The sequence below is a fragment of the Parus major genome, chromosome 12, assembly GCF_001522545.3.
Source record: "Parus major isolate Abel chromosome 12, Parus_major1.1, whole genome shotgun sequence".
In the NCBI taxonomy this organism is placed as follows: domain Eukaryota; kingdom Metazoa; phylum Chordata; class Aves; order Passeriformes; family Paridae; genus Parus; species Parus major.
In genome coordinates, this window is record NC_031781.1 from 20183163 (window position 1) to 20201760 (window position 18598).

The window sequence follows — 18598 nt, forward strand, 5'->3', positions numbered from 1 at the left end:
AGAGATGCAACTGCAGCCCCAGATAGGCACCATGGCAAGTGGAGGATGGCAGAACAGCAAATCCTTCCCCATTCCGAGCATGGGGGAGCAGCACTGGTGGCCCCACACTGGCAGAGCCTTTACCAACGTGCCAGGTCCAGGGCCCATCCAGGGATCACCTGAGGAACAGAAGCAGACAGGTCCATTAAGAACATGCTGCTGAGTAACGGGGACCTGGCTGTCCCACACAGTGACCAGCCACCACAAGAGCCACAGGACAGAAAGGCTGTGTGCCTCAACCCTTAGGGAATGACTGTGGAAAGATTGAGGCCTGGCCCAGACCTGCTAGTTTAAGTTTTATCCAACACGGGATACTGGTGCTTCTGCTCAGACCACAGGAAGGTCTCAGCTGTGGGGAACACCTTGTCTGGACCTCAATCATCCGTGTACTGCTGACTGTGTGATGGTTGCTCTGGGAAGACCCCTGAGAAAGAGATATTTAGAGGTGTTTCCACTGATGCCTCTGATGAGAGAAGCTGGAGCAAAAATGCAGAGCAGAAAAATGAGGGATTTCAGAATCATGACCCAGGCTGATTTCAATGCTGAAGTAGATGGAAGGAACAGAGCTGGGATCTGCTCCCATCAGATGGAAATAAGTTGGACTATTTCCCAGGCAGATTGGCCCCAGCTGGAAAAGAGAAAGAAGGCAAAAAGAGAAGATGGTTCAAGTAGGAGAGCAGAAGCTCTGATATACTGGACATTTTCAAGAAAGTCAAATCAGATATATTATCAAATCAACAGCATTAGATTCAGCTGGCAGTATCCTGGGAGCCAAGAGACAAAGCTTTTCAAAGCTGATAGTAATTCAAGGTGGAAAAGCAGCCAGGCTTTGTGATTTTTATTTCTTTTCTGACCATGACAAAAACTGACCTACCCCTCGTGGGACAGAGGGGGTGCACTGGATGGTGGCAGGTGTTCCAACATCTCTCCCACCCCTCCAAAAGACCTTAGGCAATGCCATCAGAGACCTTGTCATTTCACCTCCCCATGCCTGGCTGGAGGAGGACTGGCCTCCCAGGCTTCTTGGCAGGAACCCTGAATATTAATTAACACATTCTTAGCCAGAGCTCCAAGCATGTGTTAGAAACTTGGTGAAAATCTTCAGCCCTTCACAGAACCTCCCCTGAAAGAGCAGAGATGAGTTGTCATGACCTGTATGTTGTGACAACTACCTGCACAGTCAGAAATTCTCTGGGGTTCCAGATGCTCCAGGCTAAAACAAACCAAACCTGGGCAAGAGCCCACAAGCTGAAAGCCAGCAATAAACAAAGCAAACCAAATCACTGATTCGTGTTGGCTTGCTGCTCCTCAGGAGGCCGTGGGGGGAACAGTGATCAGGGGAGCACCGGCATGTCCTGAACCTCAGCCTGTGTCGGTGACCCGAGGAGTTACTGACACTGCTGGTGCTGAAGGAAACGGAGCAAAGCACAGCAGCCCCAGCTTTGCCAGCCTACAGGATGGGAGTGCACAGAAGGACATCCTTCAGCATTCCCAGTGGCACAGCGGTGGGAAAGGAAGTGAGTCAGGGCTGGAGCCGGCTATCAGAGAAGCAAAACCAGCCCCCTTAAAAACCACGGTCTGATCTCAGACAGGAGGGATGGCCACAGGCAGTGGAAACGGGAAGCACGGCAAGGAAAGCCAGCCAGTTCCTGCTCTATTCTGCCCCCTCTCCCCGCCCAAAGCCTGCACCAGACCTCCCACCTCTGGGAGAAAATGGGAGTTCATCCAGTGGGGTCTTGAAGTGCTGCTGCCGGTGGAGCAGGCAGTGAATCTTAGGGCCCCCCACTGGCCATCAGAAGTTTCTTGGTGCTTAGTCTATGCCTGCAGCGTGAATGTGGCCTGGTGTCACTGCGAGGAGGTACTTGGGGCTATCTGCCCCACACCTCCACTGGTTCCCTGAGCTGCTGGTGGCTCATGCAGCACTGGGGCCTCAGGGGGCTGCTGGCTGCCTTGGCTACGCAGGGGTACTCTGGACTGACCTCATCCCACCCTGTCCCCAGTCCCAGTGCAGGGAGATGCCTCAGCAAGGGGAAAGCCCAGTGTGATGCCTCTGGTCTGAGTGGTGCAGCCAGGAGCATCACCACAGTCCTGGCTGGCCTTGGCTGTCTCTGAGCCTGTGACCTTTCTCAATGCCTACATCTCAGAAGGAGGCAGTAGTTCACCACCAGCTGAGCCTTGCCATTGCCCTGATGAGAGCTGCAGAGACAGCAGATACTCCATGCACATGCTCCGAGGGGAATCTCAAAAATAGAAGGCAACAGAGTGTGGATCAGCTCTGCCAGGTGCCACAGCCACAATCAAATCAGCATGAGCTGTGAGCCAAGCCAGCTGGGAGGGGTTTCACCCACCCACTTTCCCCTAGACGCTGGTTGTCATGTGAGGAGTCCTTCAGCACCTCTGTACTGAGCTTGGGCTTGATGCTTGCATGACTCTGCTCCAGCTACCCCAGGGTGGCCTCTGGGGAGGTCCCCAAGGTGCAGGCACCTGCTGTCTTGCTGCCTGCTGCTGCTTTGGGGCTGTGGGCACTGGCGAGCTCTGCACTAGTGCAGGAATTCAGCGTCAGGGAAAGAAAATTGAGCATAATTAAAGACAAGCCCTTTGTAGCCCAGATAGTAGCAATCCGTCTACTCCACTGCCATTATCACTCCTGCTCACTGGTACATCCGTGTGTAAAGCACAATTAAGTAAGCCTGGCAAGGGCAAATTATCTTGACCTACAAACTGCCTTGTGCATGTTTCTGTATCAGGCAGGGGGACCAGAGAAGGCCAGTTTCACTGCTCCTTTGCACACAGCTGGTGCTTATCAGTCGGTAGAGAGAAAAAGCCGAGGCTATCCCCGTGTATGAGCCCTCCAGTGCCGCTGGCTCCAGGCTCCCTGCGAACAGCCGCGGCAGGAATGGCTGCACTGCTCCCGCACTGACTGTGAGAGCCGTCTGTGCCCGCAGCCCGGCCCCCTGTGCCCTCACACACCACCGAGCCGCCAAGTCCCAGCCCCAGGCTCGTCTCTGCTCTGCGGGTAACCCACTGTGGGGATGAGTTTTCCCCACAGAAGGACCCGACTTGTTTGGGGTCAGATGGGACACGCCAGCTCACTCACCTTTTACATTCCTTGAATTCCTGAACGGGGTTCCACAAGCAGCTTCCGCAACTGTCCCTACACCAGAGCAAAACAGAGTATAATCTTGGACAGCAGAACCTCCTATTTCTTTCTGTTGATGGGGAGAGGGGGAAGGATTTCAGCAGCTCAATTAAAACGCCTTTCCCTGCATTTCCCAATTCACAGTTGTGCCCTGTCCTCACTGCCCTTGCTCTGCAGCCTCCTCATTTGCAGATGGGGACACACCTTGCCCCCAGTAATAACTGATGTAGGTAACACCTGGAAAAAGGTGCAGCTCTTGGCAACTCCTCAGAGGGGGATGTGGCACAAGATTGATGGGCATTTTGCTAATAGGAGAGAACATCTTCAGGCTGAACCTCTGCAGGTTTATCTTGCTCTAGGGATGCAGGCAGCTTGTCCTTGCCAGTTCTGTTTGCACTACCATGTGCCGACTGAGCTGGCATGTCTGCCACCTCCAGCCTCCATCACTCCGCAGTGCTGCCACTGCAGGGGTCCCTCCTCCCCAGCCAGCATCAGAAAATGGGGAATTTATCAACGTAGCCACCATTCCTATGTTCTCTCTGTTCTGTTCTCAAAGAACCTCAAAATCTCATATGATTTTTCAAATTATTTTTCTCTGAAGAAGCTACCCTACATCCAAAAAAAGTTCCTTTATGTGTGAGCTCTGTAGGTGGGGATACCACTCCAATGGAGCAGGGCTGAGACTGGTCCTTGGGGAGCCTTGATCAGCATGGTTTCCCCTATGTTTCTGGGACAAGCCAGCAAGCAGGACAGCACGTTGTCTGGGAGTGGGAGCCAGAGGAAACACCAAGCCTCTAGAGCCAGAACTGTCAGCAAAGACACCACAATGGGAAAGGGAACAGGAGAAGCAGCAGCAGGAGATCAGGCCTGAGTGCCCAGCAGAGCTGCAGTGGATGAAGCAGAGAGGAGCTTGTCAGCAAATCTTTGTAGACTCCAGCCCCACTTTGAGGGGAGGAAAGGTTCAATTCAGACAAATGACTGATTTTCACTGTAATCACAGACCCAGCCATGCTCAGCAATAGAAGCAGAGCATTCAGCCTTATGTGACTGCTAGTTTGAGAGCCATCAAGCACGTCCCAGGGACAATTACCCCTCAGAATGGCTCCCTCCAGAGCAGGGAGCAATGAGGCATTGCAGAGCTGCAGCCTGTGTCTTCACATTCCCTTTCCATGTGGACAACGGAGCTGAGAGCAGTCCTGGCTGCTCTGTGCAGGATAGGGAGAGGGACTGCAAAGCCTGAGCAGGGAGAGGCTCTTCCTCATCTGAGCCAACACAGTACAGGACTGGATCTGAGCAGTAATAACCACTGAGTAACTGCTGTAGTGATGCTGAACCATGGGGGAGAGGGGTCCTGCCCAACAGAACCAGCGTTCTGTTCAGGACTTTGATGTGCTGCTGCAGCTGCTGCCCCTGGCCCAGCGATGGAGCGGCCGGGACGTTTGCATGGCAGAGCTATTTGTACGTCGGGGATGTCCCGGAGCCCGGGGCAGCCTCGGAGAGGTGTTTGTATGACCGAGCAGGTCCGGGTCTCCACTTCTCGTGCCGCTGCACGACTCTGCTCCGGTATGCAGCAGCGCTGACCAAAGAGTCAGTGGCAGGGCGGGGGGGCTCCGGCAGTGCCCGCAAGCGGGGGGGCAGAGCTGTGCCAGCGGCCCCGCTCCCGGTGCCTGCTCCCGGTGCCCGCTCCCGGTGCCCGGTCCCGCGGGCTCAGTGCGGCCCCGCTCCCGGTGCCCGCTCCCGGTGCCCGGTCCCGCGGGCTCAGTGCGGCCCCGCTCCCGGTGCCCGCTCCCGGTGCCCGGTCCCGCGGGCTCAGTGCGGCCCCGCTCCCGGTGCCCGCTCCCGGTGCCCGGTCCCGCGGGCTCAGTGCGGCCCCGCTCCCGGTGCCCGCTCCCGGTGCCCGGTCCCGCGGGCTCAGTGCGGCCCCGCTCCCGGTGCCCGCTCCCGGTGCCCGGTCCCGCGGGCTCAGTGCGGCCGTGCCAGGTACCGCCGCTAGGAGGCGCCAAACCGAGGCGGTCGCGAGCCCCCTCAGGGCGCGGCGGGACCCCCGCGGGTCACTCGGATCGGAGCCGTCGGAGCCGCCAGGGCCTCTCCGTTAATTCCGAGATCAAAAGGGTGAACTCTCCGAGATCATCAGCCGGTCCACATCCCATCCCTGTAACTTTGCAGCAGCATCGCCCCAGTGCCGCGCAGGCGGTCCCGCTCTCTCCCGGCCGCCCCAGCCTCTGCTCCTCCCCGCAGTTCTAAGGGGCAGGTTTTGTCTGCATCCACCCACAGGCCGGGAGCTGCCCCTACCCGAGCTGCGGGACCCGCCGGCCCAGGCACTCCCTGGGCCTGCTCTGTGCACTCGGGGTAGCGAAGATTCGGCCCTGCCTGGGCCAGTTAGGCCGTTCCCAGCAACAATCGGCCTTTGCCAGCTGGGAAAGAAATGGACGGGACAGATGGAATGCCAGCTGATATCTACCTGCCAGTCTGGTTGCAAAGTGGAGGGAAATGCCGATGTGCCCAATGGAGGTGGAAAGCTGATCTGAAACAAGCGAACGATCTTCCAAAGAAACATTTTCGGAGGAACATACCCCAAGTTCCTGAGCAGTCCGGGACAGGGCTATTCTACCCCTGCCGAAGATCATAACTGCTTCAAGATGTGTGAGACAACAATCAGGAGGGTCGAGGGATGTTGCTTCCTTGAAGATGTTTTCTGCTGAGGAGTGCTCCATCAGTGAAATGCCACCTACTCCTCATACAATCCCTGTTCTCAGGATCCTTTGCCCAGGTAAGCAGGATGTCAATTGGTAAAATACCCCATTTGGTTCTCAGGATGTGCCTGAGACAAGGATGAGCCATGCTTTCTGGTCACAGCTCCTTCCCAGAGCAAACCAAGCAGCTGCCTCCCCCTCAGTCTGCTCATCTTTGTCAGCACAATCCCCTTCAGGGACACGTTCAGCAGAGCTGAGGAGGAAAAGGAGCTGGCTTGGCCCAGAGCTCCCGTTCACCCTGAGACTGGTGATGTGCAGGTGTGTCAGCTGTGCCAGAATCAGGTGGAATTGAGGAGCTGCCTGACCAGATAGAGCAATATGGTGTCACACTCATCTGCTTCTCTGTCCTGGCCAGACAGGCTCTCAGGGGTCCTCCTCCCTACAGATGACAATTACGATTAGGCGTAAAGGTGTTTGTCCAAAAATGAATTGGAGCCAGAGGTGTCCTCAGGCTGGTCACAACAGAGCTCTGATAGGTGACCTCAATCTGAGAGAATACTTCTTTGTGCATAGCAGAGGAACTTTTGAATGCCTTCAGATGTCTTGACTGCGAGTTATCAGCTGAAAGCAGGCAGGGCTACAGGAACAGCTGTACTGAGGAGGAGGGCTGAAAACACACTGCATCTTCACATCCTGTTCTGGCCTTTCTCCTCCAGCAATATTACTTATTTTTTCCCCTTTGGCCAGGGTTGGCACAAGGCAGGTACAGAGGACACATATGAGGTGACTCTTACTCCTAATTTCAGAGGAGATCTGGCTAGAGTACAAGAAACTCAGCAGAGCTGGTTTGCCCTAGGATGTTCTATTTCAAGCTAATTTAGGCAGCAAAGAACCCTCTTCCCATTCCTAACTCCAGTCAGGAGGGAGGATCCACCGAGGCTGATGAACCACTCACCAACACTTAAACATCAGTGGATTTGGTGTTTAAGGAACAACTTGAAGATGAGTATTTTGTGGTGGGGAGCTGGCTGTTTGCAAAAATTTCCACTATTGGCACATCAAGGTGGTATTATTTGGCTGGGGAGAATGACTGTTCCAGCGAGAAATATCAGCCAATTCCTCACCTCCACTGCTGCAACCCAGCATGGCTGTACCCTTGCCATATCCTTGTTTGTCCCCCAGGACCTGGGTGGAGCTATCAAACCACTTCCCACAGACTAACCAAAAAGCTGAGTAACACCATCTAATCCCCTAAATTATCAGATTATATCTGTTGACATGGGAGTAGAATGCCAGTGCTTTCACCTTTGGTCAGCCAGCACCTCTCAGGTGACCGCCCCAAAAGAATGCAGAACCATTTACCCTCACAATCATGTCCTATCCTGAGCCAGACAGCTCTAGTAAAAGCAGCACTGTGCACTTGCTTCATCCATAAACTGCTGGAATTAGCATTCTGGTTGTGAGGAGATTACAGGGGGGAAAATCCTGCAAACAGCTGCTTTTGCTTTTTGATCTCTTGCTGGTTTTACAGTACTTTCATCTATGTGAAAACAGAGAAGGATTCAGTACCTTTCTCCTTAAAACATTATTTCCATTCCCTTCTTGGTTCTTTGTTCCTGACACCACATGACCAAAAACCAAGAGGAATAAGTATCTTTTCCATACCAGTGAGGAATCCGCTCACTTCCAGTTTGTACAAATAAAAAAGGGTTCAGCAATTCTTTTATGAAACATGGTAGCCAAAACACTTGTTTAGAGTGGTGGCTCAACCAACATTATGCAATCTCTTGCCTCTGCTCAAGGAGAGCGAGGTTTCCGCTAAGGAGTGCTGTCCTGCCAGCTGCAGCCATCCTCATCCAAGCTGAGCCAGGCCTGGAACTGCTCAATCACAAGCTTCCTGAGACACATGGGTGATGCTGCACTTGCACCTGCCTTGGAATACGCAGCTCATACAGAGTGGGCCCTGAAATTCCTTCAAGGACAAAGTCCACAGAAGCAAGGGCCCTTCTCATCTGGGACAGGCAGGTCACAGAACAGCAGTAGGAAAATGAAGGACCAGTTTCTGGTTCTTCCAAGACAAACTTCTCAGGTAAGTCATCTCACCTGACTGCAGCCACCTGCAAACTGAGTCACAGTCACAGGGAGGCAGGCAGACACACTGTGATGCATGAACCCTTGTGTGCCCACAGGGACCCTGACAGAGGCTATTCCAGGCACAAAGGGGCTGGAAGGGATCAGTGGGGATGCAATGCTATTGCTGCTTTCCTCTACCTGCAGAGACCAGACCCTGACTCCAGCTTATTCTCATTGTGCCCTAGTGTGTATGGCTGACACATGGATATGAAGGATAAAGTCTGACAGAGCTATGGAAAACTTGCTCACATTTTGAGCTCTTAGGGGCTCAGCAGTTTTGACACACCCTTCTTCTCCATGACAGCACCTTTCTCCCCCTGTCCCCACCCCTTTGGAAAGATCCAAAGTAGACCGCTGTTAATAGCTGAGGTCTTTATTTTAAGTTTTTTATATACAGTAAAAGTGCCACAGATAAATCTGCGACAATCAGACAAGACAAATGTAAATCTCTCTCAACATTTAGCAGCTTAAGATCTATAAACTACAGTGTTACGTTCACAAGTGTCATTTCTGTACTTTTCAACCCGTGCAAGTGAGTTTTTCTGTTTATTTTTTTACACTTCTAAAACACACTTACAGCTAAGTCAATTGCCTACAACTATACCACCTGGCATACACAACACAGACACACAGGGTTTGTAACTCTTTAGCCACTTTCAGAATTCACTTAAAGACTGGCAAAACTACCCAAACTTGAACCCTTTGTAGCTTGGCTTCTTTTGTTATAATGCCTTTTCTTTTTTTAATGAAAAAAAAAATGCATATTTTCAAAGCTGACAGACAGTGCTTTCCTGTCCCAGTGTAACACGGACATAAGTCAACAATTCATCTGATCCCACCTAAGCACGCATGGGATTGGAATAAACCAATAGAGTAACTGCTGGGAGCATGCTGAGTATCACTGAACTCAACTAATGAGGCTGAGAGGAAAAAAAAAAAAAAACTTTCATAAAATTTTTTAAAGTAATTTTTTTTCATCAAGATTTTCTTTGTTCTTTCTATTGAAGAAAATTGGGGAATCAGATGAACTTCACTTGAACCCTCAAATATTAATGAGGAGGTGCTGCTCTTGGAACTTCCACAGTCCATTATATTTTTCCCTTTTCATGAGCCAAGGCAGTATGTGCTAAACACATCTAAGCAATTTCTGAATCACTTCAACTCTGAATATAAAATGTTTTGGGAAACATTCTGCAAATCAGAGATGGTCACTAAAAAGTTTGTGTCTACAAAGGAGGCTGTTAAAGGTACTCACACACTCACATCCACAGCAGAAACTGTCCTCTACACATCATCCAGAAACACTCCATCAGGAAAGCAAAAACAACCATGTACAAGGAAAGGGAGCTTTAAAGCTAGAATCACATTTCCAACAACATCATCATTAAGCTATCAGAAATCATCACAGACTTTCAAATTGAAAAGAGATGAAAACCCCAAAACGTTCTGCTAGTGCAAAAGGCAAAACACATGGCAGTTGTGTTAGGATATGAGAAGTGGATGCAGCATCATACATGACGTTACTGCAGACAACTTTCTGGAATGGAAGAACCTGTTGAGAGAGAAAGAGACAGACGCTTTGTCCAGACCCATATGTACATGGCCTTCACCAAAGAGTTCCGAGATGTCTATTAAGCCTGCCTTCTGGCAAGCTAGCAAATGGTATTTACCAAGTATGACAGACTTGAGACAATAAATGAAATTAAGATATAAAGAAGAGGGACAAACACTTCCTTAAGTACTACAGACACTGAGTGTCCAGAGCCACTGGCTTTTAACTCCTTCCTGATTTGACCACATAAAAACCTACCTTAAGCAATTCTAGTGTGAACGAGACTCAGGAAAAGAGGTACAAAGGCCAAGTTTCAGAAAAAAAGACAACAAAGCATTTCAGTTATGTGCCAATCAGTTCTTACTGTTATTCACACATTTGTTTCTGACAAAACCTGCATAATGGGAACCTGATAGTTAACCAAGGAATGTGAATCAATAGAGAAGAGCCTTGCTGGAGCCAGGAGCAAGGGAGGGAATGGCTGCACACCTCTACTCTGGCTGTGGGACTGCAGAGAGCACAAGCAGTTTTTGGCTTGAGTCAGCTGCAAATGGCAATCTGTGTTTTAATTAGGACAGGAGCAGATTAGTGCACATGATGACAGAGAGGTGTACTGGGATCCCTGGGGGAAGGGCACTGAGTTTCCTGTGACTACAGAAGAAAAGAACCCTTGGAGGAAGAAAGATTGGACAGTGGAGGGCTTGCATTTGCTGGCAATCAGAAAACACTCAAGGTATTAACCTTGTTTGGGGACTTTCTCAGAACCCAGAATCTGCATCATATATGGCACAATGCCTGCGTGTGAGTATATATCCACTATACATGTCTCATACATGCCTATGTATGATTTCATAGTTTAGGTCACTTGGGCAACATCTGATTACTAGAAGGGAGTTGATCCTGGAAGGAAAGAAAACAGTAAGACCTAACTAAACACCATAAATGGTTTTGACAGAATCCTAGAGGGTTTTTAGATTTCATGAAGACAAAGGATGAATCTTGGCACTGTTACGGTTAAAGGGACAGCAGTTGAAAACCAGCACAGAATGAATGCAGATTGCCTGGACTTGAGGGCTGCCTGCCTGTACCAACAGGTCACCAGCAATGGCACATTGTGAGGACCGGGGGTTACATCTGAAGCTGACATTTCCTTTATAGATTTGCAAAGGTGTCTGCTGGCCCCTGTGGCTGAAAAAGAGGATGACACACCACAGACATACAAATAATCTTACCAGACCCTGACAGAAGGAAAACTTTGGTTTCATTTTTCATGTTTTTTCATTTTCAATTCAAACTATTTTTGAGATAACCATTCTGTTAAGTGGACTGTTGAGTCACTATTTCTTTCCTCAAAAGAACCTGTCTTTTCCCTAGGAAGAGATGAACAGAAATTCCTTGCTCTTATCCTTAGGCCAGGAATGAGAGATGACATGCAAACAAAAAATATAAACATACAATCCTTCACATGTGGAAAAAAAAAAGCCCTGCATGACGAAAAGGTGTGGAGAAGACAGATGTTTTCCATGATGCTGCATCTTTATGCTCAGGAGGACAGACAAATGGCATATGGACAGTGCTGCATTCTACAGGCTGACACTGGAAACTATTCTCTGCCCTCCTCAGAACTGCTTCAGGACAAGACGGCTCACAATTATTCACGCATTTCTTCATTTAAAAACATCACTTCTTTATTTGAAAGAAAAAAAAGTAATGACCCTCCCAACCCCTTCCAAAAAAAAGCCCCAATAATAATAATAATTATAATAATAATAAAAAATCCTATTAGAAACAATAAGGAAGCACTGAGAGTTTGAGTATTACACTCTTCAAGTATGCTGTTCGGATTTTTTTTTAATCTGTGAATATACATATATTAAAAAAACCTTAAAAGTGCGACCAAGGGCTTCTGCTTAAAGATAAGTATTTCAAGGACTACTTAAAAATACTGTAGCATGACTGTGCAGTTACTGTGTATGGCATGAAGCTTCCACTCCATACACTCAGATAAGTTAGCCAGCCTTACAGAAAGTTACTGAAGTCAGGTTAGCACAAATGGCAAACCCAGATGCTGAGCTGGGAGAGGGATCCACACGTTGTCGATTTTCTCTTGTTAAGGAAAGAAACCACTCAGCGCATACACTCGGACATGGAATGTGGGCAGACTTCACAGTAAAAGTTTAGTGTTTCAGGTTTGCTGTGGTACCATCATTCAAGGCTGTGCACTAGACTGAGCTTTGCTCATCTTAAGCTAACCACGTTCTCTTCTTCCTGACAGGTTTAGTACAGTAGTTCAAGCCACAATTTAAATTGCCCATTGGTATGCTCCAAATTTCTGTATTTTATTAATTTCTTTTATACACTTTAAAGAATCTTAAGATTTGCATCCAAAGAGAACCATGCTACATAAAAATTATCCAGGATTCTCACCAAAAGAGTTCTTGAATAAAATCTAAAAAATACTATTGCAATGCATCTTGCAGAGAAAAAACGTTATTCTAAATGTAAACAAATTCACTCGGACACTTTAAAACTTCAGCGGAGTAGTTGCTGACTAATCTTTGCCACACTTGCTCACCAAGAGCGCGAGGAGGGAGCGGCACAGCCCATTCCTGCCACCATCATCTGGGGGGAGACAAGAATCGTTCCAAGTAGCCGGTGATGGCATCCCAGTGCTTCCACAAAAAGGCAATGAAAACCACTATAAATAAAGTGCTGAACGTCCTATTGCGAGTCTTCATCAGGGGCACGACGCAGTTGGCCACAGTGGAGACAAAAACGAGGAGGACAGCCATGACAGCCAGCAAAATGTTGATGAACTTCCCCAGTAGGTTCCTGGCCGTGGCATTCTCCAGCCCCTCCAACTGCACCACTTGCTGCTGCTGCTGCTGCAGCTCCATCTTGGAGATGCGTGTCTGGCACGCTTCCAGTGCCTCCTGTGGACAAGAGCACACAGTGGGTCACTCAAGCTCACAGCTGTTACCTCACCAACCAGGCCAAGCCAGGACCACCATCCCCACAGCTCACACTGCTCATGCACCAAGCTCCCACCCTGCAGCAGGAGCAGGGGAAGCAGTGCCATTTCCCATATCTGAGGTGAGAAACCCCTGACTGCAGCCTGCAATACACCATGGGACCTCATCCACATCCAGAAGGTTTGATATGGAGATGCCAGGCTGGGAAACCCCACAGCTTCTGCCCAGAAGAGGGGGCCAGCCACCTGTTCACTTTAGGCTCCAAGAGGCCTCTCAGAGCACAAAAGTGCTGTGCCTAGCCAGAAACTTCATCCTCTTCTGGGATGTGCATTCCCAGAACCTCAACTTCCATCACCTTCCTTGCAGTCACTTGTGCTTTTCTGACCCCTTTGCAGAAAACCATGTCAACAAAAATAACTACTAGAGGCTCAGCTGCATTCTGCTTGCTTAGTGAGCTCTGAGCTCAAGGAAAGGTCTGAGGGGCACTAGGGCTGGGATTACACAGCTACCATTGCAGGAAGATTTTCTCCAGACTGCACCAAGCTGCAAGCTGTAGCACTGGTAGAGCTCCAGCTGACTCTGTGTGTGAGGGCTGGGGAAAGACATCTAGAAGGGTAAGAACCATGAGATTTATGGAACTGCCTGCAGGAAGAGGCAAAACAAAAGGAGGTGGAAGAAGCCTACCCTGCACAAATCCACCTCTCTAAAGCCCCACTGACCCAGGAAGGATTTGTCAGGAGTTTTTCACTAGGTTGAACCTCAACTGGACCAACCCAACCTGCACTAAAACACTGGTGACATGCAGCGCAGGGGGCTAGGGAAGAGAGAGGTTTTCAGGTAATTGACGCCAAGAGGGACTTCTGCTCTTGAAGATACCAAGTTAAAATATTTCTGCTAATCTTCCCTTTTCCAGACACACAGGCCAACTGCAAATATGATATACAAGTCTGCAGCAGTCCTTCCCAGACTGATCACCAAAAAAGGAACCAGGACTGTTCCTCTGCAACATCAGCTCATGCTCTTAGTTTTTCATACAACAAAACTTAACACCTTCCCTTTCCCCAGCAGTGATGAGAAATACGCTGCCCCAACTTTTAAGTTTACACTAAAAGCACTGAATCATAAAATGAAGATTAAAAAAAGCTGTCGAGAAATCCCCACTTCAATCTTCCTGCCATCTGAATTTAGTGAGGAGAACAAAACCTGACTGTTGTATCACTTCCCCAAGGGAGAGCCTCCTGTTTACACTGCCAGGGGCCATTGTACCACTGTCCACAGGCACTGATTAAATTTAACTTAAAGGTCATGGTCACCTGTTACATTTCTCATTGCATAATGTCTGTGGGGGTCAGTGAAACATGAGAGCTTCTTCTTGGTTAAGACCCCTGAAAGCACAAGGCAGAATTGCTGTCCCAAACAGCAGTGACCAGGAGAAATGTTTGACAACAGGAGCTGCAGCTGGTGGGTGAACAGCACAGCCTGCTTGGTCTGAAGAGGAAATCACCTGGCTGAAATGCCTTGGCAGGAAAAAGGTAGAACTCAACCTACAACTCTCTGCTCACACTACAAATTATTCCCATCAGCAATCAGAACTGAGATAAAACTACCACAGCAAGTACTTAAAATGGTCCAAGAGACTCATTTCTGAATAGGTCCTTCTGTAAGGGTCAGCAGCTGCTTTGCTTTGTAGAAGGGTATCCAACTTCAAGACCTCTGTTTCATAGCCTTTTTTACATACTAAAGGAAACTTTTCTTTTAGAAACACCTTATTTCTTCAAAGCCAACAGAAAGAATTATTTCCTGACTCAATGCAGTACACACACAAAGCCATTTTTCCTTAGATGTATGTGACCATTGTTGTAAAATTAGTGACACAGAACCACACCCCAGGGCCCATGTACTGGGAGCACTAAAAGAAGTGTTTGGGTCATGGCCCATTGAGTGTCTAATAGAAAGGCCTGCACAAAGAGTGGGTTCTGGGTCCTGCTCTGCTCGCTCCAGCTGAGCAGCGGGTTCCCTCTGTGTGAGGCACCGCCCTGCTTTACAGAGGAGGTTACCTGGAGAGATACCCACAGGTCAGAGATGGAATAAGGACCTTTTGGAATGCAGCAGTTTAGCAATAAAGCTACAAGGACTGAAATCAAATATTGAAGCGCAGGCATACTTCAAAAGTGAATGAGTTCCTGGAAGAGCAGGCAGAGGGCACGACTTGGGTCCTTGCTTCTGTCACCCACCTGGATGTCCCGGGCTCGCTCGTAAGACTGATAGGCAATCTTTTCCTCCATGCTGGCCAGCTCCTGTTTTAAATTGAGGATCTCGTTCTGGTGGAGCTCAGTCAGGTCATTTAACTGCTCTTCAAGTCTTTCACATCTACAAATGACAACACATGGTACAATGGCTTTAATGAGAAGAGGATGGCAGAATGACACCAGTGACAACCAAGCCATGAAGACCATGGCCTGTGCACTGAAACCAGCATGGCTGCATCAGTCAGCACACAGCACACTCCAGCACTAATGCTCTCCTGCTGGGAGTTAGTTCTTTCTACCACGTAAACTCTGTGATACTGTTCTGTCTCTGGAGAAAACACACAGTTACATGGTAACTGCTGAGTGATGCAAGAAATAAAGGACAGAATGAGGATAGAATGAGATTTTCATCAAACTTCTGTGTAAACCAAACAGCTCCCTTCTAATACCATAAACTCTTAAGAATTTTAATCTACACTTGGAACAGCAATGGGTATAAAAATGACACAGAAATGACATGTGACTGATGCCTCAGAGAACATGCTATTACTGTCTGATCTCTGCATGAGGTCACATGGATCTTTGATTTGTTTTTCCTTTATCTCCCATGAATGATGCAACTTAACAAGCAAATACCATCATATTATTTGTAAGAAGGACACATGAAACACTAACCTGCAGGCTTAATTTTCAGTTTGCTCTTGGTGAATGGACCAGAAACAGTCCTGAGGAAGAGGGTTGCTCAAAAAACCCGAGTTACAACAATTCTGAGAGATAAAGTTTTGCTTCTACCTAAGAGAGTCTTAAATTAACTGAAATGGTAGCTCTGATGGAACAAAGGTATGGGCATGGCTGTGGTGGCCATTGGGCTTTCTCCACTCTGATTTCCACTGTCTACTTACTGTTACAGATGGGAAAAGCACACAGCCCTTAGCATCTGAATCTTGATACTAATAACCGAGACATTTCTAAGGAATTAACCACAGAGATAATTCCTTATTTAAATTTTGTTTTTCTTCTGACTCCACCTGAATTTAATTCCTACAAAAAACCCACAAGATGAATAAGAAATATTTGTCTAGAATAAAGAATTTAATTGCAGGTTCTGAAACTAAAACACAAATCCTGCTTCTCATTTTTTCAATGTCAAAAGCTAGCCTTTAAAAACAGTCTCAGAGTTTTGTTTTTATAGACAAGTATGAAAAGAATTTTTATTTATGCTCCCAATTCAATATTACTTTAAAGTAAGGACGAATCACACACAGCATGACAATTTGCAGCCATAAAATGCATGTGGTCAACCAGCAGTGAGACCAAGACAGCTGCCAGCTGACATGGCTCAGCCCAGAAAGGGGCCTGAAGAGCTGTGCAACTGTGCCAGGACACACCAGAGAACTGGTTTCCCAAGACTGACAAAGGAATGGCCATGTAAAGACTGGCTAATGAAAAAGGAGCCCAGATAATTAATATTGCCCTTTGTTCCCACACAACTTAAAACTGACAACAACTTGCCAACAACCAAAAAATCACAACTAAGCCCACTCCAAGGGCAGCATCAATTCCTTGAAATATATTCCATTTGTTTCTATATTACAAAATTCACCAGTGTGTTTATTACATAAAAAGAAACTTAAGCATTTCTGAAAATAGCATGATTGTGCTTTTTAACCTCCTCTCACATAAACGCCTTTCATAAAGCAGTTGCTGTTGCCAAGCAGCTCAAATTGTATTCTCTAACAAGAAACAATTGTATTTTAATAACTTTAAAACTAACTCAATCTACAGGAAACATAAGGAAACCCTGCTAATCTGTATAGTTAAGAGTTTAAACAGAACATGATTAGTAGAAGGACTGGCTCCAATCTTCCTGCCCAAAGACTGCAGAACAACCAGGTCGTTCCCAACCCACACTTCACTCCCTGCTCAACCCCAGAACTGCTGCAGTTTGTATCCAAGAACCACCTGCACTTCCAGAACTCACTGTGTCAGGCAACTGCTAGAACTGGGTCATTTAAAAAAACACACCCCTGCCCCCACTAACCTACCCTGAATTATTTTTGAAATAACACATCCACCATTCACCTTCTTTCCCACTTCTTGTCCCAATAGCTACAATTTAGAAAATTTATTTTTTCCAGCTGCTTTCTACTGGTGTTCAAATTTAAAAACCAAGGAGGGCTTTATATGACTTACAGAACCAGGGTTTCCCTGTTGAAAGCTGGTTTGCATTTAAGTGAGAGTATTACAGAAATAAAAGGGATAGACTATCTGTCAAGAGGGTTAAGACAAAATACATCCATCTAACTCATGAATGCCAGGGTCTACTGAACAAACTAAACTTGTCTGTGAATATAGCAGTATCCTGAATAATCAAATCCCACTTCACTTCATGTATAGAAAATGCCCCTTTTGAGTTCAATAACTATTTTGTTACTGTTAAAATATGAAATTTCTCCTTAAAAGAAAAAGCTCCAGCCCAGAAACTTCTCTGTGTGAATGCTGCCTGTCACAAGTATCACAGACATCATCAGAGCTGTTCCTACGGACACAGTAAATAGATGGGGTGCTTGGCTTAATTGTGGGATATGGGAACACTTTATTTCAAATAGCTGTGCTGACTTTTCACATGTTTTCTGAGGCTCACTGCATGGGAATTAGGAAAGTGGTCTGAAAAAGGCTCAGATACACAATTATGACCATCTAATTTTTTTAAAAAGCTTTAAGGCATTTTAAAGTAATAGCTGTAAAATACACAGCTAACACAGCACATGGAAGAAAAGGCATTTGATCTGTACTCAGTGCTATGCTGAGTAAAGAAACTCTGATCAAACTAATGCTACAAAGACATCTGCAGTAAAGTGTGAATGAAGTTTAGTACCTGTCTTCAGATGTCTCTCAAGATGGACCTTTTACTTTTTATAGCTATGTCATACAAACCTTCATGCAATCTTTATTTGTCACTAAATACATCTTTATGCTATTGAACACATTTCCAGTTGTGGAGTGCACAGCTAAAACCAGTAGTTATTTGTAATATGCTCCAAAATCTTCTGCCTAGAGGATACATGAAGGACAGAGCTGACTCCAGAGAGGAAGCACGAGCTGCTCATGACACCCGCACACATCCCTGTACTTCCAGCTCCAGCCTCCCTGGAAGAAGGACAGACAGCTTTGCAGGGATGTTTTGGTGCTGTCCTGCCTGGGTGAGCACCAGCTTGGCCCAACATGCTGCCTCCACTGCCCAGCCGCACTCCCAGACCTCAGAGGTTTAGCTCCTTTGGTCTATTTTAAAACACATCATGAGGACAGACTGAAGTGTGACAATTAGACTACATCAAAATCCAGATAAATTGAAGTACCAGTGACTAGACTTCTGGCTGAAGGATTTCTTCTGACAGGAGCATGGAGACTTAAATGCCCTTTTCATGGCTGTCAGCCTTGGGAAGAAATCCAAAACCTTAGACTGGCCATACTCCAAATATATGAGCTTATGATTTTACCATGTACAAACAGCTTCCTAAAGGGACAAGCAAGATGAAAACACTCAACAGGAACTTTATTTCAGTCTCAGCATAGTAAGTCCCTGCTTGTATAAGTAAACAACTGCCACTTTCCAACGATGAGATAAGCAACAAGCCATTTCAGTGCCTGCTCACGATGCATAAGAAAACAGTGATGGCCAAGTACTGTCAGACCCTTCCTTCCTCGGTGGCTCAGCCCCAGTGGAGCAGAGCACTGCACAGGAGAGCACAGCAGAGCAGAGCAGAGCACAGCAGAGCAGTGCACAGCAGAGCAGAGCAGTGCAGTGCAGAGCAGAGCAG

At 47.5% G+C, this 18598-nt stretch overlaps 1 protein-coding gene across 10 annotated transcripts in view; it reads right to left on the reverse strand.

The window, feature by feature from the left end:
- Nucleotides 1-8361: 8361 nt before the first annotated feature.
- TMCC1 (transmembrane and coiled-coil domain family 1) overlaps nt 8362-18598 on the reverse strand; it is a 76809-nt gene continuing 66572 nt past the window's right edge. For 8 of the 10 annotated variants that reach the window (XM_015640690.2, XM_015640686.2, XM_015640688.3 and 5 more), the window contains 2 exons: nt 14763-14898; nt 11388-12489 (listed from right to left, as the gene is read on the reverse strand). In XM_015640690.2, coding sequence (XP_015496176.1) covers nt 12175-12489; nt 14763-14898 — 451 coding nt within the window. In that variant the 3' untranslated portion in view covers nt 11388-12174. Of the gene's footprint in view, nt 9557-11387; nt 12490-14762; nt 14899-18598 lie in introns of those variants that run through there. The other 2 variants (XM_033517575.1, XM_033517576.1) reach the window with 2 other exon arrangements.